This window comes from Podarcis liolepis (genome assembly GCF_965112155.1).
Source record: "Podarcis liolepis genome assembly, chromosome: 15".
Taxonomy (NCBI): domain Eukaryota; kingdom Metazoa; phylum Chordata; class Lepidosauria; order Squamata; family Lacertidae; genus Podarcis; species Podarcis liolepis.
Genome location: NC_139566.1, coordinates 8,657,668 through 8,676,639, shown reverse-complemented (window position 1 = coordinate 8,676,639; position 18,972 = coordinate 8,657,668). Strand labels below are relative to the sequence as shown.

Here is an 18,972-nt window from a genome sequence, read left to right as displayed (position 1 = left end):
GATATTAACGTAATGTAAATGCCTTACAAGAAATGAGCGACTGTAAATCTCTTCCTGAACCCCGATATGAAGAACGGCACTCCCTAAAAAAAAAAAAAGGCTTCACTCCCGCCCACCACAACCCTGAGGGTGTTAGGATGGCACTTTGCCCTCCCTGTTGCAGTAGGAGAGCCCCAGACACTCCCCTCTTCTGAACCCCAAAAGCCAGGACACATGACAGCAGGCACATCAAAGGAAGGCCACCTCTGCACCCATCCTCCAGCTTCGTAAGTCACGTGGATGGCACCCCCATATACCTTGCCAGACAGATCCCCAATTTCCATGATAGCACCAGCTTAAAAAAACACCTCATTGGGCTCACACACATCCTGGCCCAAAAGCCACTGTGACGGCATCTCACCTCACTGCAACAGGAAAGCTCCACAGACACCCCTTCTTCCGAACCCCAATATCCAGGGTGGCTCCTCCAAACACCCACCAGGACACAATTCGTATTTTAGCAAAGGGATCGTTTGACAGGCATCCCCCAAACCACACAGACGACCCCAGACTGAACCCCAATATTTAAAATGACATCCCCCCCCAAGACAAATAAAGTGACCCCAGCCCCCAAAGGGATGTTTGGCAATAGGCGACCCCCCCCGCGCGCCCAGAAAACCCAGATTGCTTTCTTCTGAACCCTAAAATCCCAGGAAGGCCCTACAGGCACCCCTTGAAATGGGCAGCCTCCCCACCAGTCACGTGGGTGGCGCCCCCAATATCACGCCACGCAGACACCCACCCTTAAGCTGCAAAATTCAAGATGGCACCCCTCCCCTCCCCCCCTCCAAAATTGAAGCTCTTTCTCATTGCACCCCCACACCCCCCCACAAGCCCAAAGGCCACGGGGGTGGCCACCCACACTACAGGCCGGCAGACAAAACCCCTCAACCCTAATATCCGAACTGACCCCCCCAAAAAACTCTGGTCCACAACCCCCCACCTCATTTGAAGGCCCCCCCGCTGGGGGACCCCCATAGGGCACTGCCCCTGTCAGTCACCGCCTCAGCCCCGCCCCCTTCATTCTCCCCCCTCACCTGACGGGGTGTTCGCGTGTGGAGTTCGAGGCCCCTCAGGCCGAGCGGAGGGCGGCGCGGGGAGCCGGGAGGGGAAGGGGTGGGCTGGCGGCGGACAGCAGACGCGGCGCCACCGACACCACCACCAGCAGCCGCCGCCGGAGCCGGCACCCACCACAAACAATGCTCCTGATTGGGCAGCGGGCCCCGCCGGGCACGGCCCGCCTCCCAACGGCCAGCTACGACGCCCATTGGGTGGCGCGATTTGATCGACGAGCTCTCGGGCCAATGGTCCGGCGAGGCGGGTGCGGGGTTTCCCGCCCGGCGGCGCCCATTGGCTCCGCTGGACGGGTGAGTGGCGTCGCGTGAGGCCAACGAGCGGCGGCGGAGTTCCCCGCGGGGCGCCTTTTTAATGGGTCCCCTTTTTAGCCGCCACATCCGGGTAACCGGCCGCCTCATGGATGGATGTGTCGGCGGGCAAAAAAAATAAAGGTGCGGGGGCGGGGGAGGAGGAAGGAGGCCTGATTGGCTTCCGTCCTCTTCCCTCAGGGCATTTTGGCCCCTATTGGCCACCCTCGCCTTTGTTGCCCTCCTCAAATTTGGCATTGAAAATGAATTAAAATATAATAATAAGCCAAGAAAAAGGCAAAGAAGTACAGTAGTCTTTGGGCTTCTGGCCTGCACTAGGCCTCAAGCCAGGCTGGAATGAGTCAGGTTGGCAGGAGTGGCTCTTTCCAAAATTGCCAAACAGTCACATTATAATGAATAAAGGTGTTTATATTGCTAGTCTTGTGTGTGGAATGGCCCCAAACACAGAGTTTAAAAAGCTTTCGATTGGCAGTTTTAAGGCAGATACTTGCTGGACTACAACTCCCATCACCCCTGACCACTGAACATGCTGGTTGAGGGCTGATGGGAATTGGAGTCCAGCAACAACCAGAGGGCCACGGGTTTCCCTCTCGGTTGCGTTTGCCCCTTCGTTCATTGTCACATTTATATCCCGCTTTTTCTTTAAAGATCTCAAGACGGCCCAATGAGGTCGTCTCCCTGTTATCTTCACAAGAACCCTGCGAGGTAAGCTAGGCTGGAAGACTTCCCCAAGGTCACCCAATTCACAGCATGCATTTAATCACGCTATCAAAAAAAACAAAGATCATGGCCACTGAGTCCATCACCTCCTGGCAAATAGAAGGGGAAGAGAGATTTTACTTTCTCCATGATCGCCGCAGATGGTGACAGCAGCCACGAAATTAAAAGACGCCTGCTTCTTGGGAGAAAGGCAATGACAAACCTAGACAGCATCTTAAAAAGCAGAGACATCACCTTGCCAACAAAGGTCCGTATAGTTAAAGCTATGGTTTTCCCAGTAGTGATGTATGGAAGTGAGAGCTGGACCATAAAGAAGGCTGATTGCCGAAGAATTGATGCTTTTGAATTCTGGTGCTGGAGGAGACTCTGGAGAGTCCAATGGACTGCAAGAAGATCAAACCTATCCATTCTTAAGGAAATCAGCCCTGAGTGCTCACTGGAAGGACAGATCCTGAAGCTAAGGCTCCAATACTTTGGCCACCTCATGAGAAGAGAAGACTCCCTGGAAAAGACCCTGATGTTGGGAAAGATGGAGGGCACAAGGAGAAGGGAATGACAGAGGATGAGATGGTTGGACAGTGTTCTTGAAGCTACCAACATGAGTTTGACCAAACTGCGGGAGGCAGTGGAAGACAGGAGTGCCTGGTGTCCACGGGGTCACGAAGAGTCGGACACGGCTAAACGAATAAACAACAACAAATGAGAAGTGATCAACTCCTGTCTGGAAATCTATTTCCCCACTGTGGAAGGACGTGTGGATCCAGAATTGTCCTCCGCGGTCATTTACGGACACACTGTTAAGACCATGTCCATGGAAGACAATCATACTTGGCTATGAGTGATCGCCAAATAAAGAAGAGACTATTATGAACAGTCCTGGCTTCCCCCAAGGAATTCTGGGAATTGTAGTTAGTTAAGAGTGCTAAGAATTGTTAGGAACCCTCCCTCCCCGCTTCCTCCCAAAGCTGCAATTCCCAGAATGCCCTGGGAAGAGCTATTGAAACCACTTTGCGAATTGTAGCTCTGATCCTCTTAGCAGCTCCCATCATTCCTTGAGGGAAGCATCTTCTCTTGACTACATTGTAACAAATATATTATTAAGGAAGGCAGAAAATGAAACATTTTAAGTAAACAGGTTCAGGTAGATTTCATCCTGCACTTAAGTTTCAAGCAGATAACGTGTTACACACACAAGTTGCAAATTTGTGCACACACACAAATGCATATGCAAAAATATTTTATTGTGTATTAGTCAATCTTCAAACAGCCCTGGAAACACATAGGCTCTGGCTCCTGAAAGAATCCACTCCCCATCTGACAAAATATGGTTCCAATAACAACACTTGGTTGTGCTTACACTAACTTCACAGACATAAGGGAATTTTTATATTGAATAATGGAACACAGATTACCTAAATGTAAGAGAAATATGGAAACCGCAAAGAGATAAGAGGGAAGTCAACTAACATATACGGGACTCAAACCAGCTTAGTGGAACAGAGTGTAATGGTAAAGGAAAATAGAAAATATGGAATATGAGGGTAATGTCTTTTTAGGAATTTTGTGTATAGAATATCCAAATTATGGTTTGTGCTCCTTAAATAATTTTGTGTATTCGATAAATATATTTTTCTTTTCTTGTTTTGTTTATTTTCATACTTTCTTTTATGTATCGTTTTCTTTTTTTGTACAAGTGGGTGTATGGATTAATTTATTTTCATCTTGTAAATTTTAAAAAAATGCAACAAAGATTATTCAAAATAAATAAATAAAGCCACTCCCCGTCCCCTAACCAACTGCCACAGCCACCTTGCGACATGTGTTTATTATAGTTTTAACTGAGGCATATTGTTCCAGTTTATGGCTCCCACCTCATTTCCAAGCACACTTCAGAGTGTTGGTGCTGACCTTTAAAGTCCTCAACGGCCCTGTACACCTGAAGGAACGTCTCCACCCTTATCATTCAGCCCGGACACTGAGGTCCAGCTCCGAGGGTTTTCTGGCAGTTCCCTCACTGCCAGAAGTGAACTTACAGGGAACCAGGCAGAGGGTCTTCTCGGTGGTGGCGCCCACCCATCAGATGTCAAGGAAAGAAACAACTATCTGACTTTTAGAAGACTTCTGAAGACAGCCCTCTTTAGGAAAGTTTTTAATTTCTGTTGTTTTATTGTATTTTTAATATTTTGTTGGAAGCTCCCCAGAGTGGCTGGGGAAACCCAGCCAGATGGGCGGGGTATAAATAATGAATTATTATAATATTATTATTATTATTATTATTATTATGGGAAGCCTATTAGCAGGACCTGAGTGTAAGAGCACTCTCCTCACTTGTGACTCCCAGCAAGTGGTATTCAGAAGCATTGATGCACAGCCATCATGGCTAGTTGTCATTCATAGCCTTGTCCTTTGTGGTTTTGTCTAGGCCTAAAGGACCCCTGACCATTAGGTCCAGTCATGGCCGACTCTGTTGCTGCGGTGCTCATCTCGCTTTATTGGCTGAGGGAGCTGGCGTACAGCTTCCGGGTTATGTGACCAGCATGACTAAGCTGCTTCTGGCGGACCACAGCAGCGCACGGAAACACCATTTACCTTCCCGCCAGAGTGGTACCTATTTATCTACTTGCACTTTGATGTGCTTTCAAACTGCTAGGTTGGCAGGAGCAGGGACCGAGCAAGGGGAGCTCACCCCATTGCGGGTATTCGAACCGCCGACCTTCTGATCGGCAAGTCCTAGGCTCTGTGGTTTAACCCAAAGCGCCAACCGCGTCCCTAGAGGACACCTGAAGGCAGCCTTATATAGGGAAGTTTTAAAATGTTTAATGTTTTATTATATTTTTAAATGTTGGAAGCCACCCAAATTGGCTGGGCAACCCATTCAGATCGGCGGGGTATAAATAAAATAAAAATAAAATTTGTTATTGTTGTTGTTGAATAGGATGTCTCTATTTTCATCGGAGAAATGTTGGAGGGTATGTAATCCTCTTTTTAAACCCTCCACGATGGTGGCTATAATTGACTCCTGCGGGAGCGAGTTCCATAGTTCTGCTCTGGGCTGCATGAAGAAGTTTTGTGTGTGTGTTTTTTAATTTAATTTTTATTAGTATTTTCCACACAACACCACCACCACCACAAAAATATCAAAAAATAACAATACACAAAAACCAACATACGAAAAAAACCAAATCCATATCTTACAAGTCAATAATATAAACACTAAAAAGAAAAACAAACATTGACTCCCACCAATCCCACACCATCTCCTTTACCTCTCATTATGTCTTCCGGTTTTCCTTATCATCTCTATCCTAGCATCTAGATATAAATCCCTCTTTCTTATCCTTTCACTTCACAAGCTTAGGCTGCATGAAGACGTTAACTCCTGTTATCTGTCCAGAATCTTCCAACATCCAGCTTTCATTGCATATCTAGTGTTATGAAATAGGGAGGACAAAAATATTTTTTAATACACTTTCTCCATGCCATGCATAATCTTGTAAACTTCTGTCAGGTCACCACCTAGTTTCTCTGCACTTAAAATGGTGCAAGCTTTCCCCATTAGATTATAGTGCAAGGTTTTGTGCACCTCTGCCATGGGAGGGTTCTGCCTCTCCTAGGTCCCTTACCTTTCCCGCCCCGACCTGGCCACAGTGATCCATGCGACAGTCACCTCCAGGCTTGACTACTGTAATTCGCTCTAAGTGGGGCTGCCCTTGAAGCTGTCCCAGAAACTCCAGCGGGTGCAGAATGCTGCAGCAAGGCTCCTCATGGGGTCTCTGCCATGGGAGCATATTCACCCAGTGCTTTTCCAGCTGCACTGTCTCCCGGTGGAGTACAGGGTCCGATTTAAGGTGCTGGTTTTGACCTTTAAAGCCCTTCATGGCCTAGGACCCTCATACCTACGGGACCGCCTCTCCCGGTATGCCCCACGGAGAGCCTCAAGGTCCATAAATAGCAACACCCTAGAGGTCCCGGGCCCTAGGAAGTTAGACTAGCTTCAACCAGAGCCAGGGCCTTTTCAACACTGGCTCCGGGCTGGTGGAACGCTCTGTCTCATGAGACCAGGGCCCTGCAGGATCTGATTTCTTTCTGCAGGGCCTGTAAGACAGAGTTGTTCCGCCTGGCCTTTGGCTTGGAGCCAATTTGATTCCCTCCCCCTCTTTCTTTTTCCTTTCTCCTCCTGTGATGAGGCTGCATTTTAATATTTTAATGTTTCAATATTTTAATGTTGTATTTTAATCTTGTTTTTAAGTTGTATTCATTCAACTTGTTTTTATTATTGTTTGTTAGCCGCCCTGAGCCTGGCCTTGGCTGGGGAGGGCGGGGTATAAATAAAAAATATTATTATTATTATTATTGGAGGGATTTTGGCACCAGCAGGAATTGAACCCAGAATCAGCTGTTTCCTAGTCAGGGCCTTTGCCCACCTAAGCTACACCCCGCCAAAGGTTCTGCCTTCAAACCAACCCAAAATGTTTCGGAAAGGAACACAGGAATATGTCTTACATGGAGTCAGAACATGGACCCATTCAGTCCAGTATTGTCTACACTGACTGGCAGTGGCATTCCAGGGTTCCAGGCAGGGAGTTTTCTACCCGGAGTTACTGGGGACTGAAACTGTTTTAAATACTAAACATGCAATGCTGCCTTACTTCGAGTCAGAGCTTTGTATCCTCCAACATTTCTCCAAAAAAAATAGGGACGTCCTAAGGTAAAGCCGAGGGATGCGGGTGGCACTGTGGGTTACACCACAGAGCCTAGGACTTGCCGATCAGAAGGTCGGCGGTTCGAATCCCCGCGAGGGGATGAGCTCCCGTTGTTCGGTCCCTGCTCCTACCAACCTAGCAGTTCGAAAGCACGTCAAAGTGCAAGTAGATAAATAGGTACCACTCCGGCAGGAATTCGGCACCTTTTAGGAATTCTAGGTGCCGAAATCCCAAAGAAGCAGAAAATACTATTTATGTATGTGACCACAGCTGCACAGATGTTACTGGCCTAGAGAAGGAAAGAAGATAAAGTCCCGACCAGAGAAGAATGGCAGATGTAGTTAATGGGAGTATGCTGAAATGGCTAAAACGACGGGAAGAATCAGAAATCAGGAAGACTAAAATTTTAAAATGAATGGGGAGAATTTATAACTTATCTTAAAGACCATTGTAAACAGTTAAAATCGTTAGGAGGATTGGAGTAACACTTGCAGTTTAAGTCTGAATTCTGGACATAACAGAAGAGGTAAAGGATTTGGAGTATCATAAAAGATCTGGGAGGAAATGATTAATAATAAGACCCATAAAGGGGAGGATGGAAGTCCAGGAGATTGGAACCTTGTTGTTATGATTTATGTTTGATATATCTCTGTAATTCGAAAACCAAATAAATAAATTTTGGGGGGGAAAGCATGCCTAGAGCTATGGCTCTTCATCAAAGAGAATGCAATAAAGGAGAAAAGAACAGGGGGCAGTGGCGGCAAGCCTAAAATATATTTTTTAAAAAAACCCTGTACAGCAGTCCCCGAAGCCCAGATATCGCCAGGACTCAACATGGCTGCCAGTTTACAAAAGGAAAGATGGCACGGCGCCAGTTGGGACTCCGGCCTGGATCTATGGCTTCCTTCTGCTTCTCTGCCCCTCATTGGCTGGCGGCACATGACTGACAGGCTCTGGGCCCTCCCCACAAGTACGGATGACGGTGGAGCGGCAGGGGCCAATAAGCTTCTGCCACCCCAAACAGAAAGCGAGGGAAGTATTGATTTCCTAAACAGGCTATTTCTGGCAAGCCCCAGCGCCAAAAGTCTGGCAAGGTCATCCCAGGGGAGGCTGGCGATTCAGTTCCTGGCCGATTTCCTCCGTCCCGTTAAAGAACAAAACAACACAATTGAGGTTTGTTTTCCTGGTGTGACGTCCTCCATCCTATAAGAACGTGGAGTGTTTGGTCTCAGGCAGCGGTCCTCCACGCACGTGGGGAAAGGAAGCCCCATTAAACACAGCGGGGGTGAATTCTGAGCAAACTTGCACAGGGTTGTGCTGGTAGACAGGTCTGGAGCCTCAGCAACCCAGGAGACTCCACCAGAACTTGCCCTGGGTCCATGAGCCAAGATTTCGCGTTTCCCATAATGCTCTTGGGGGCGCCATTTTGAATCCCTCCACTGCTGACACCAGATAGTGGAGGCTGGTCCATTGGGGCCGCTCCTCCTGCCCACCTCCTTAATTAAGTCGCATTCAGAGCTACAACTCTGGGAGAGGAATAGAAGGGTCTCCTAGCAAATTCCCAGGACCCTTCATAATTCTGCAAAGGGAGCCATGACTGGCTAAAAGTGCTTTAAATGGATGGTGCGCTTGTGGCCTTGCCATCGTTCCGGTGGGCGACCCTGGCTCCCTGCAACCTCCTTAGTCTCCACGTGGCCTTTGTGGAGGGAGGGCGAGGACTAAACCAGAATTAGTTGGCTCTTATCAACCAATTCCTCTTGTCAAGGAATTGTAGCTCTCAACCAACTACACTTCCCAGAATTCTTTGGGGGTGTGGCTGGGGGAGTCATGGCTCTTAAAATGGCTTTAAATGTATGGCACAGATGTGGCCTTAGAAACATTTAAAAACTGCCATTTGCCGAGTTAGACCTGCCAGTACATCTAGTTTAGGACTGTTTATACCAGGGAGGGGGAATGTTTGTGTTATGTACTGAAGTTCTCACCCTGGGCCAGCAGGGGGGTACTGTAGATAGTTATGCAAATGAAGGATCGAAAGTGAAGTTCAGTGATTGGATAGTTTTAGAAAGTTGTTAGAGTAACGTGGTACTGGAGCTCTAATATAAGCAGGCTGACTGAGTCCTTCAGTTCAGTTCAGTTCTGGCCTGTGAATAAACAAGAGCTGTTTGAAGAATCGCTGTGTCGTCTGATATGTTCACCCGCAACTTAACAGTTTGTCTCACCCTAGACACTCCTTGAATACAACTCCTGACCATTGGCCATGCTGAGTGAGGTGGTGAAGTTCAGGAATATCTGGAGGGCCAGTGTTTCCCCATCGCTGCTCTGCATGGACTGGCCAGTAGCTCTCTGGGGTTTGAACACATCCCATCTTGAGAAGCTGGAGATGGGATTTGGGCTCTGTTGCACTTACAACAGGTGCTACAACACTGAGCGGTGGTCTTTCCCCTAAAACGAATGTTAGGATTCCAGTCCTCATGGCTCCAAACGACCTGAAGAACGTAGGAAGGGGCTTTATACCTCCAGTTTGGATCATTGGGTCAATGTAGTTTACTACTGTCTGTCCTGACTCTGAAGTATCTGAAGAAGAAGTCTAGGTATCTGAAGAAGTGTGCATGCACACGAAAGCTCATACCAAGAACTAACTTAGTTGGTCTTTAAGGTGCTACTGGAAGGAATTTTTTTATTTTGTCCTGACTCTGTGGGGTTTCAGACAGAATGGTTTAGCAGTCCATCTCTCTTCCCAGAGAACTCTGGGAATTGCAGTTCTATGTGTGGAGCTGGGGTCTCCTAACAACTCTCAGCTCCCTTAAGAAACGACAGGTCCCAGAATCTTTTAGGGGAGGCCCTGACTGTTTAAAGTGGTCTCGCAGCACTTTAAATGTATGGGGGGCCCACAAACACACATCCCAACCCATCAGGGATCACACATTAAAGCAGATCTTCACGTTCTGTTGTCGTATTTACGGACTTGGGTTTCTGAGGCGAACCTGAGCCCGGCCTCCTCTTGTGCCCCAATCGAAGACGCGTGTGCAGTACCCCGGAAGGAAAATACAGAAGCCTCTTTATTTACAGAACCGGGAACATCGAAACGGACAAACCAACAAAATGAAGAATACAACAAATAGGGTCTTGATGGAGATCAGCCTCCATATTGCACAATCCGAGCCCTGAGGAGAAAGTGGGGTGGCGGGACGACACGCCGGGTTGCACCGAACGTTTGTTCTGCTCAGACTCGCTGAAATTAATGGGCCTAAGCTAGGCTGCACCCGCAACATACATTTAAAGCCCTACTATACCACTTTAAAAAATCACAGCTCCCCGCACCAAAGCATTCTGGGAGCTGCGGTTTGTTAATATATTGCAGAGAGTTGCACGGAGACCCCTGTTCCCTTCCCAGAGCTACAAATCCCAGAGTGGTTTAACCATCAACCTTTCTCCTTAAGGGAACTCTGGGAATTATAGTTCTGTGAGGGGGAAGAGAGGTCTCCTAAGAACTCTGAGAACCCTTAACGAACTACATCTCCCAGGATTCTTTGGGGGGAGCAATGACTGTTTAAAGTGGTATGATACCGCTTTAAATATGTAGTGCGGATGGGGCCCAACTTCATTAATTTCAACAAGTCTGAGCAGAACTTAGCTGGAGACAACCCTTCCCTTGGGGAAGGGGCTGGCAAAGCAGAGAAAGAGGGAGGTGGGCTTGTAGAATGGGCTCTTCAACCCCAACCACCCCATCACCTGCTAGCGGGCTCCTCTTTTCGGCAGTTAAAGCAGAAGCGACGACGACAACAACGAAAAAGGTCTCGACAATAAATAAATTATAAAATAGCTCTCTCTCTCTCCCCCCCTTCCCACCCCCACCCAACCCCGGAAAAAGAACACTGACGGTAAAAACAAAAAACAAAAACCCAACTTGGCTTTGAGATGGGTTGCCCTCTTCCTGAATTGAACCCTGATGTGTCGCGGGAAGAAATGGGCAGACTTGCCTTCCAGAAATGAACACAGTGCACAAAAATATAGAGGAGCTCTGGGAGGGGTCGACCCGGGTGGGGAGGAAGGGGGGAGACGGGAGAGGGAGGGGACGGCGTCCGGGTGTTCTCATGCACGTGCAGAGTGCAGTGCTGGGACAGAAGGGATGGGGAGAGGCGCTCCCGAAACCTCAATATGCAAGTGGTCCCTGAGACCTGCCGTCTCCCCACTGCCGGCTGGCGTAGGGATACCCCACCCCAGCTCTGGGGGGTATGAGGACCAGAGGGGTCTCTGAGGAGAGGACGGTGCCAGGCCTCTCGTTCCGGGGTCCCCTAGTCTGCCCCAGAGGAGGTCCTGTGGTGGCAGCAACCGGCTCCCGCCACGATTTGGTTATCAGCTCCCGTTGTGTCCTTGGCGATTCCTATGTTGCAGGAATTGGAGGGTGGGGGTGCCAGAGGTGAAACGGCAGGGGGGAAGATTGGCGGCGGCGGCACGGGTGACCCCCCCACTAGCATTCCAGGTTGGCCCCAAAGCTTTTCCGGCAGTCGATGGCCTTGGAGGTGAGCGGCTGGGCTCTCCATTGCTTCAGAGTCTCCTTTCCCACGCTGCTGGCCAGCTTAGAATAGGCAGATTTGTATTTCTTGTCGAAGTCGGCTGCAGAGAGGGGAAGAGGCAGAAAGTGAAGGCGCTCCCGCTTCTCCAGGTTTCTTCTTACAGCGGTTCTCAACCTGTGGGTCCCCAGATGTTGTTGGACTACAACTCCCATCATCCCTGAGCTCTGGCAGAGTGACAGAGCCAGTGTGGTGTAGTGGTTAAGAGCAGTGGACTCGTAATCTGGTGAACCGGGTTCGATTCCCCGCTCCTCCACATGCAGCTGCTGGGTGACCTTGGGCCAGTCACACTTCTCTGAAGTCTCTCAGCCCCACTCACCTCACAGAGTGTTTGTTGTGGGGGAGGAAGGGAAAGGAGAATGTTAGCCACTTTGAGACTCCTTAGGGTAGTGATAAAGCGGGATATCAAATCCAAACTCTTCTGGCCTTGCTAGCTAGGGATGATGGGAGTTGTAGTCCAACAACATCTGGGGACCCACAGGTGGAGAACTGCTGTGGGAGAAGCAGAGGGACCTGACAGCTGGATCTCAGGTTTCTAGACCTTGTGGAACTCAGCATCCTGAGAATTTCAGCGTTTTTCTTCCTTTCATTTTTAAATAAACACAGGCAGGTTTCTAGGCCTCATGGACACAAAGAAAGCCCCTCGAATTTGCACTTCAGCATCGTGAGGATTTAGGAGGTAAAAGTCCACAAAGAATTTTTTAAATCCTATTGTAAGAAGCAGTCTATATGGAGTGTGGACCGGGCACAAAAACCTACTGGAAAGAAAAACGCCCCTGGGGCTATTTCCCACAAAAGAAAATAAATATGGGGGCATAATGGGCTACATCAAATTTTTCTGAAGGTGGTTGTAAACCTTAAAAAAACAAGAAGAGAATGGATATCCGATTGGTTTCAGTATTGTCAAGTAAATGAAATATTTTTAAAAAATAGATATGCAGAACGAAGAGAAGACTTTGAAATCAAACTGTTAAGAGGGTAAGGAAAAACAGATCTCAAAAATGTACAATGCAACAAAATTTTCAAACTTCATGGATGCAAAGACAGTGCCATAAAGATTCTTGAGAACGTTAGCCTTTTTCCTTTGGGGGGAAGAAATACAAGCAAGTTCCTAGACCTCATGGATGTAGCCTGTGTAGGTAATGACTTGTGAAATTGCTGGGTGTGGAGATCTCTTTCTCACTTCCCCTTCCTGCTTAGGAACTTCAGAGGCTGCCTTATACAGACCACAGGCCCAACCAGCTCAGCAGTGCCTACACTGGCCAGCAGCAGCTCTCCAGACATCCTCTGTCTCCATGTGGCTTGTGCCATTCAAACCCCTCCGGGATGCAGGGGCCTTGCACTTACCAATGTCCACGTGGTCTCTGCCCAGGGCTGCCAGCTTCAGGAAGAGAATCTCGTGGTAAACACTCCTAAGGAGGAGAAGAGAACGAGGAGAGGGAATCAGAGCAGCGCAAAAGTCCCTGTGAAGGCACCCATGGGGAATTTTGTAGCTTGGCAACAGAGCACCTGCCTTGCACGTAGAAGGCCCCCACTTTAAACCCCAGCATCTCCCGGTATGGCTGCCTGAAACTGTGGCGAGATGCTGTCAGTCAGTGCAGACAGCACTGAGTTGGATGGTCCAAAAGACTGAGAGGTAGCTCCCTATGTTCCTATGTTCCTATTACACACACCCCTTTCTTCATGAGGACTGGAATCTTGGCTTGCCTTTAGGGAAAGGATCAAGGCAAAATTAAATCCTTCAAAGACAGAGGTCCTTTGGCTGGGACGGGACGATATGGGATTGGGGGGGCAACTCCCATCTCTTGCGGGGGTGCAATTAGTGCCAGCACGTCCGTTAAGAGTTTGGGTGTAATCTTCGATACCTCCCTCTCCATGGAGGCGCAGATTACAGCTATAACAAAGGCGGCATTTTTTCATCTCCGCCAAGCTAAGCAGTTGGCTCCTTACCTCTCTCGCCCTGACCTAGCCACTGTGATCCACGCGACGGTCACCTCCAGACTGGATTATTGTAACTCGCTCTACATGGGGCTGCCCTTGAGACTGACCCAGAAACTCCAGCGAGTGCAGAATGCCGCAGCAAGACTCCTTACGGGGTCCTTGCTGTGAGATCACATTCACCCGGTGCTAGACCAGCTGCACTGGCTCCCGGTGGAGTACAGGATCAGGTTCAAGGTGCTGGTTTTAACCTTTAAAGCCCTATACGGCTTAGGACCCTCGTACCTACGGGACCACCTCTCCTGGTATGTCCCACAGAGGAACTTACGGTCTTCAAATAAAAACATCCTGAAGGTCCCAGGCCACAGAGAGGTTAGGCTGGCCTCAACTAGAGCCAGGGCTTTTTCGGCTGTGGCTCCAATCTGGTGGAATGCTCTGTCACAAGAGACAAGGGCCCTGTGGGACTTGACATCTTTCTGCAGGGCCTGCAAGACAGAGCTGTTCCACCAGGCCTTTGGTCAGGGCACAGCCTGACTCCCTCCTCTGGCAATCTTCACAGACCTTTAGCCTAATGGTTGCCATCAATTTGATTTGAATTAATTTTGTAATGAAATGATTTTAGAAGGTTGTACTATTTTATTGTTGTTAGCTGCCCTGAGCCCGGCTTCAGCTGGGGAGGGCGGGATATAAATAAAAATTATTATTATTATTATTATTATTATTATTATTATTATTATTATTATTATTATTAAAGCAACAGGGCACTTGCCTTGGACGAGGAAGGCCTCTGGTTCTGCCATCTCCAGGTATGTCTGCCCCAAATCCCAACAGTCTGACTTAATATAAGGCGTCTTCCTCTGTGACTATTTAAATATACCCTTCATCCAGAAGCATGGGAAGTAGCATCCTACTTTTATCTTTAGAGGAGAGGGCCGTGGCAGAGTAGCAGGACACCTGCCTTGCATGCAGAACGCCCAAGCTTCAATTCCTTGACATGCCCAGGCAGGGCTGGGGAAAGACTGTCGCCTGAAACCCCAGACGGCCTCTGCCAGCCAGTGTAGGCAACACTGGGCCAGGTGGGTCCAAGCTTGCCGCAGGGACGTGCAGGAGTGGGTGGGCAGAGGGGCAGGAGAGGAGAAACCGTACCTGGGCATGTGTGCCGTGCCGGACTGCTCCTTCACCGTGTCCAGGAACAGAGAGATGGCCTTGTGCATCTCGCCCATCCCGACCGAGCTCAACACAGCCTCCAGGAACGAGAGCGAGAAGGGGTGGTTGTGTCGGCGCCAGGACTGGAGGCGGGTGGGGATGTTACCTGGGTGGGGTGCGAAGAAAGGCGGTTACGTGTCTGCAAGCGGACTTATGCATATTGCTTTGAGGGAGAAAGGTTGTTTTCTGCTGCTCCAGAGAAGCGGACACGGAGCAATGGATCCAAACTACAAGAAAGAAGATTCCACCTAAACATTAGGAAGAACTTCCTGACAGTAAGAGCTGTTCGGCAGTGGAATTTGCTGCCAAGGAGTGTGGTGGAGTCTCCTCCTTTGGAGGTCTTTAAGCAGAGGCTTGACAACCATATGTCAGGAGTGCTCTGATGGTGTTTCCTGCTTGGCAGGGGGTTGGACTCGATGGCCCTTGTGGTCTCTTCCAACTCTATGATTCTATGATTCTATGACTTGCTGCTGCTTAACTGTGTTGCACAAAATGTGGATTCCCTCCCGTTATTAATAGCTGTAACAGTATTTGGTACTCTGTGAATTTTGCACTATATGGGGCATGAGAGACAGAGAGTGTGTGCCTAAGTATGTACTGTGTTTATGCACATCCAACTGACGTGTGACCGCGCTAGGGATATTTATTTTATTGGTTGACTTTATATACCGCCCTATACCCGGAGGTCTCAATATTTATCAATATATTGCCCAAAACCGGTCTGAAGTCCATATCGTGATATTGGTTTCATAATTGTTGACCTGGCAATACAGTGGTACCTTGGTTCTCAAACTCCCGAAACTGTTCGAAAACCAAGGCACAGGTTCCGATTGGCTGCAGGAGCTTCCTGCACTCAAGTTGAAGCCGCGTCTGACGTTTGGCTTCTGAAAAACGTTCGCAAACCGAAACACTTACGTCTGGGTTTGTGGCATTCGGGAGCTGATTTGTTCGGCAACTAAGCCATTTGGGAACCAAGGTTGGACGGTATATCGCAAATCACGATGGATGTCAGGGCTGGGCGATATATCGTCCAAAACCGGTCTGAAGTCCATATCGCGATATTGCTTTCATAATTTTTGACCTGGCAATATATCACGAATCATGATGTGTGTGTGTGTGTGTGTGTGTGTGTGTGTGTGTGTGTGTGTTATGCAAAAATCACAGTGTGGGAAAAACTGTGAAGCCAGCCAATGCCTCTACATAGCTCCATCCCTATTTCTTACATTGCATTATATCAATTATGTGTGTTCAAGGCATGCGTGAGCGCGCATTGCCCCAAGCCCAGAAGTGGCAAAAAAATGACCCTAAAAAAGAGCGTAGAAAGGGCAAAAAAAAAGGCACAGAAACAGAGCCTAGCAACCCACGAGCCGTTGCAGGTTCAATCCCAGGAAGCCCTTGCACCGACCGTTAAGGTCTGTGGAGAGTTGGAGTTTGGGCAAGGAGGCTTAGAGGGAGCAACTGTGGCGTTTGCAGGCTTTTTACAATAGTGTTTCAAATATTCGTGATTTCACTGACATGCCGCATTATGTAACCCTCGTGGAAACTGGGAGTTGCCCGTATAATCTTCTTTTGAGGTGGCGGGATAGGTAAAAGAGATTTCTGCTGAAACGTGAAGTGGTTATACAAGTTGAATAAATGAATGGATGGATGGATTAGGCCTCCCCTGCTGTTTGCCCCCAGGACAGAGAAGCAGACTGCTCTTGAACATGGAAGCTCCACTCCTCACAAACACATCTGGTGAAAGGCTAAATGGGATCACACCTATCTAGCTCAAGAGTCCACACAGTGAACAAACAGGACGTGGCGGGGGCAGGCCATCTCCTGGTATGGTCCCTCCCCTCCCGTAGCAACCCCACGAAAAGGTAACTCGTGGTCTTGCTATTCCCAGAATCCGCCGTTCTTACCGTGGAACCTCCAGAGGACGTAAAGCGGGGGGTAGCTGTCGGGGTCTGGCGTCAAAACATCCCAGACCAAACGTACGTTCACGAGAAGCCCCTCCTGAGGCAAGCCCTGTGGAGAGGGAGGGCGGTCATTGGGGAAGGTCAGAGAGCACAAAACAAATACAGTGGTACCTCAGGTTAAGAACTTAATTTGTTCCGGAGGTCCGTTCTTAACCTGAAATTGTTCTTAACCTGAAGCACCACTTTAGCTAATGGGGCCTCCTGCTGCCGCCACACCGCCAGAGCACAATTTCTGCTCTCATCTTGAAGCAAAGTTCTTAAGCCGAGGTACTATTTCTGGGTTGGCGGAGTCTGTAACGTGAAGCATATGTAACCTGAAGCGTATGTAACCCGAGGTACCACTGTACTCTGTCTTTCTATGTTGCTGTCCACTCATACCGATCCCAAAGCGGCTTCCCGACAATAAATAACAATGGCGTAATGAAACACCGCAGGTACAACTTAAGTCAAGTTGCATAATTAACCAATCGGTCAGTAAAATAACTGTGATGTTATTAACGGACCGGCAGCTGAAATATAAGCCAAGTATCACAGCTGCAGTGCAAGCCGTATTGAGAAGCCAATGGTCAGGGATGAGGGGAGTTGGAGTCTAGCAACACTTGGAGGGCCACACCCTGGCTCCTCCCAACCCTGGTAACAGAATCATGGAATTGTAGAGTTGGAAGGGACCCCGAGGGTCATCTAGCCCAACCCCCCCCCGAAATACAGGAATCTCAGATAAAGAATCCAGGACAGATGACCACCCAATCTCTCCAAGGAAGGAGAGTCCACAACCTCCTGAGGGAGACGGTTCCACTACTGAGCAGATCTTCCTGTCAGATCTCTTACGGTAGGAAAGTCACAGGACAATTTCTGGACAACTTGCTTTAGGGCAGTGGGGAGGAACCAGAAGTTGCTAGACTACAACTCCCATCACCAGGGATGGCCAGGGCTAATGTGAGTGGCAGGACCACAGGCTCACTGTGTGAAACATGTCCCAGCCAATCAGAGATCACATATCAAATAATAATAATAATAATAAAATAAATTTTATTTACAGTGGTGCCTCGCAAGACGAAATTAATCCGTTCCGCGAGTCTCTTCGTCTAGCGGTTTTTTCGTCTTGCGAAGCAACCCTATTACAGTGGTGCCTCGCAAGACGAAATTAATCCGTTCTGTGATTCTCTTCGTCTAGCGGTTTTTTCGTCTTGCGAAGCAAGCCCATTGATGGATTAGCGCTATTAGCGGCTTATCTGCTGATCGGATCAGCTGATAAGCGGCTTAGTGGCTTAGAAAAAGGGGGGAGGAAAGGAAAAAACCCCCACAGGAACTCGCAAGGCATTGTCGTCTTGCGAAGCAAGCCCATAGGAAATTCGTTTTGCGAAGCACCTCCAAAACGAAAAACACTTTTGTCTAGCGAGTTTTCCGTCTTGCGAGGCATTCGTCTTGCGGGGCACCACTGTAGCGGCTTAGCGGCTTAGCGCTATTAGCGGCTATTAAAGGCTTAGCGGCTATTAAAGGCTTAGCGGATTAGCGGATAAAAGGCTATTAGCAGCTTAGCGGCTTAGAAAAAGGGGGGGGGAGCAAAAAAAAATCGGAACACTCGCAAGACGTTTTCGTCTTGCAAAGCAAGCCCATAGGGAAAATCGTCTTACGAAGCAGCTCAAAAACGGAAAACCCTTTCGTCTAGCAGGTTTTCCGTCTTGCGAGGCATTCGTCTTGCGGGGCACCACTGTATATCCCGCCCTCCCTGGCCAGAGCTGGGCTCAGGGCGGCTAACACCAATAAAATCACAGTAAAAACATAATAGGGGGAAAAGGGGGGGCGGGAACCAATGTAAAATACAGGTTAAAATGCAATTTAAAATGCAGCCTCATTTTAAAATAGCTGATAAATCAATACCCTAAGGGGAGGGAAACAAAGGTCAGCCTGAGTCCAAACCAAAGGCCAGGCGGAACATCTCTGTCTTGCAGGCCCTGCGGAAAGATGTCAAGTCCCGCAGGGCCCTAGTCTCTTGTGACAAAGCGTACCACCACGTTGGGGCCAGTGCTGAAAAGGCCCTGGCCCTAGTTGAAACCAGCCTAACCACCTTGCGACCTGGGACCTCCAAAGTGTTGTTATCTGTGGACCTTGAGGTCCTCCGCGGGGCATACCAGGAGAGGCAGTCCCGTAGGTACGTAGGTCCTAGGCCGCATGGCTTTTATGCACTTTCAGAGGTGTAAACTCCCATCACCCTGACTGCTGGGAGTTGGGAGTCCAGCAATTTCTGGAGGGCAACAGGCTCTGTGCCCCTGCTTTACACCTCTGCAATTGTATTTAGTATATGATCCCTGATTGGCTGGGATGTGTCTCCAGGGCAGGGGAATCTCTGGTCCTTTAGATATCAATGGCCTCCCATCACCCCTGACCATTGGGCCAGGCTGCCTGGGGTTGATGGGAGTTGGAGTCCAACAATGTGTTGGAGGGC

General features: G+C 48.8%; 2 protein-coding genes across 10 annotated transcripts in view; both read right to left on the bottom strand.

Annotated features, from left to right (window-relative positions):
- Window positions 1-1,306, bottom strand: part of GATAD2B (GATA zinc finger domain containing 2B) — a 65,742-nt gene extending 64,436 nt beyond the window's left edge. For 2 of the 6 annotated variants that reach the window (XM_083477170.1, XM_083477172.1), the window contains exon 1: window positions 1,077-1,236. The gene's annotated coding sequence lies outside the window, so the exon portion shown is untranslated. Of the gene's footprint in view, window positions 1-27; window positions 79-1,076 lie in introns of those variants that run through there. The other 4 variants (XM_083477169.1, XM_083477174.1, XM_083477164.1 and 1 more) reach the window with 3 other exon arrangements.
- Window positions 1,307-9,888: 8,582 nt separating this feature from the next.
- The window catches only part of DENND4B (DENN domain containing 4B), a 52,227-nt gene continuing 43,143 nt past the window's right edge, over window positions 9,889-18,972 (bottom strand). For all 4 annotated transcript variants that reach the window (XM_083476937.1, XM_083476935.1, XM_083476938.1 and 1 more), the window contains 4 exons: window positions 16,470-16,575; window positions 14,506-14,671; window positions 12,769-12,833; window positions 9,889-11,464 (listed from right to left, as the gene is read on the bottom strand). In XM_083476937.1, coding sequence (XP_083333063.1) covers window positions 11,319-11,464; window positions 12,769-12,833; window positions 14,506-14,671; window positions 16,470-16,575 — 483 coding nt within the window. In that variant the 3' untranslated portion in view covers window positions 9,889-11,318. The remainder of the gene's footprint in view (window positions 11,465-12,768; window positions 12,834-14,505; window positions 14,672-16,469; window positions 16,576-18,972) is intronic.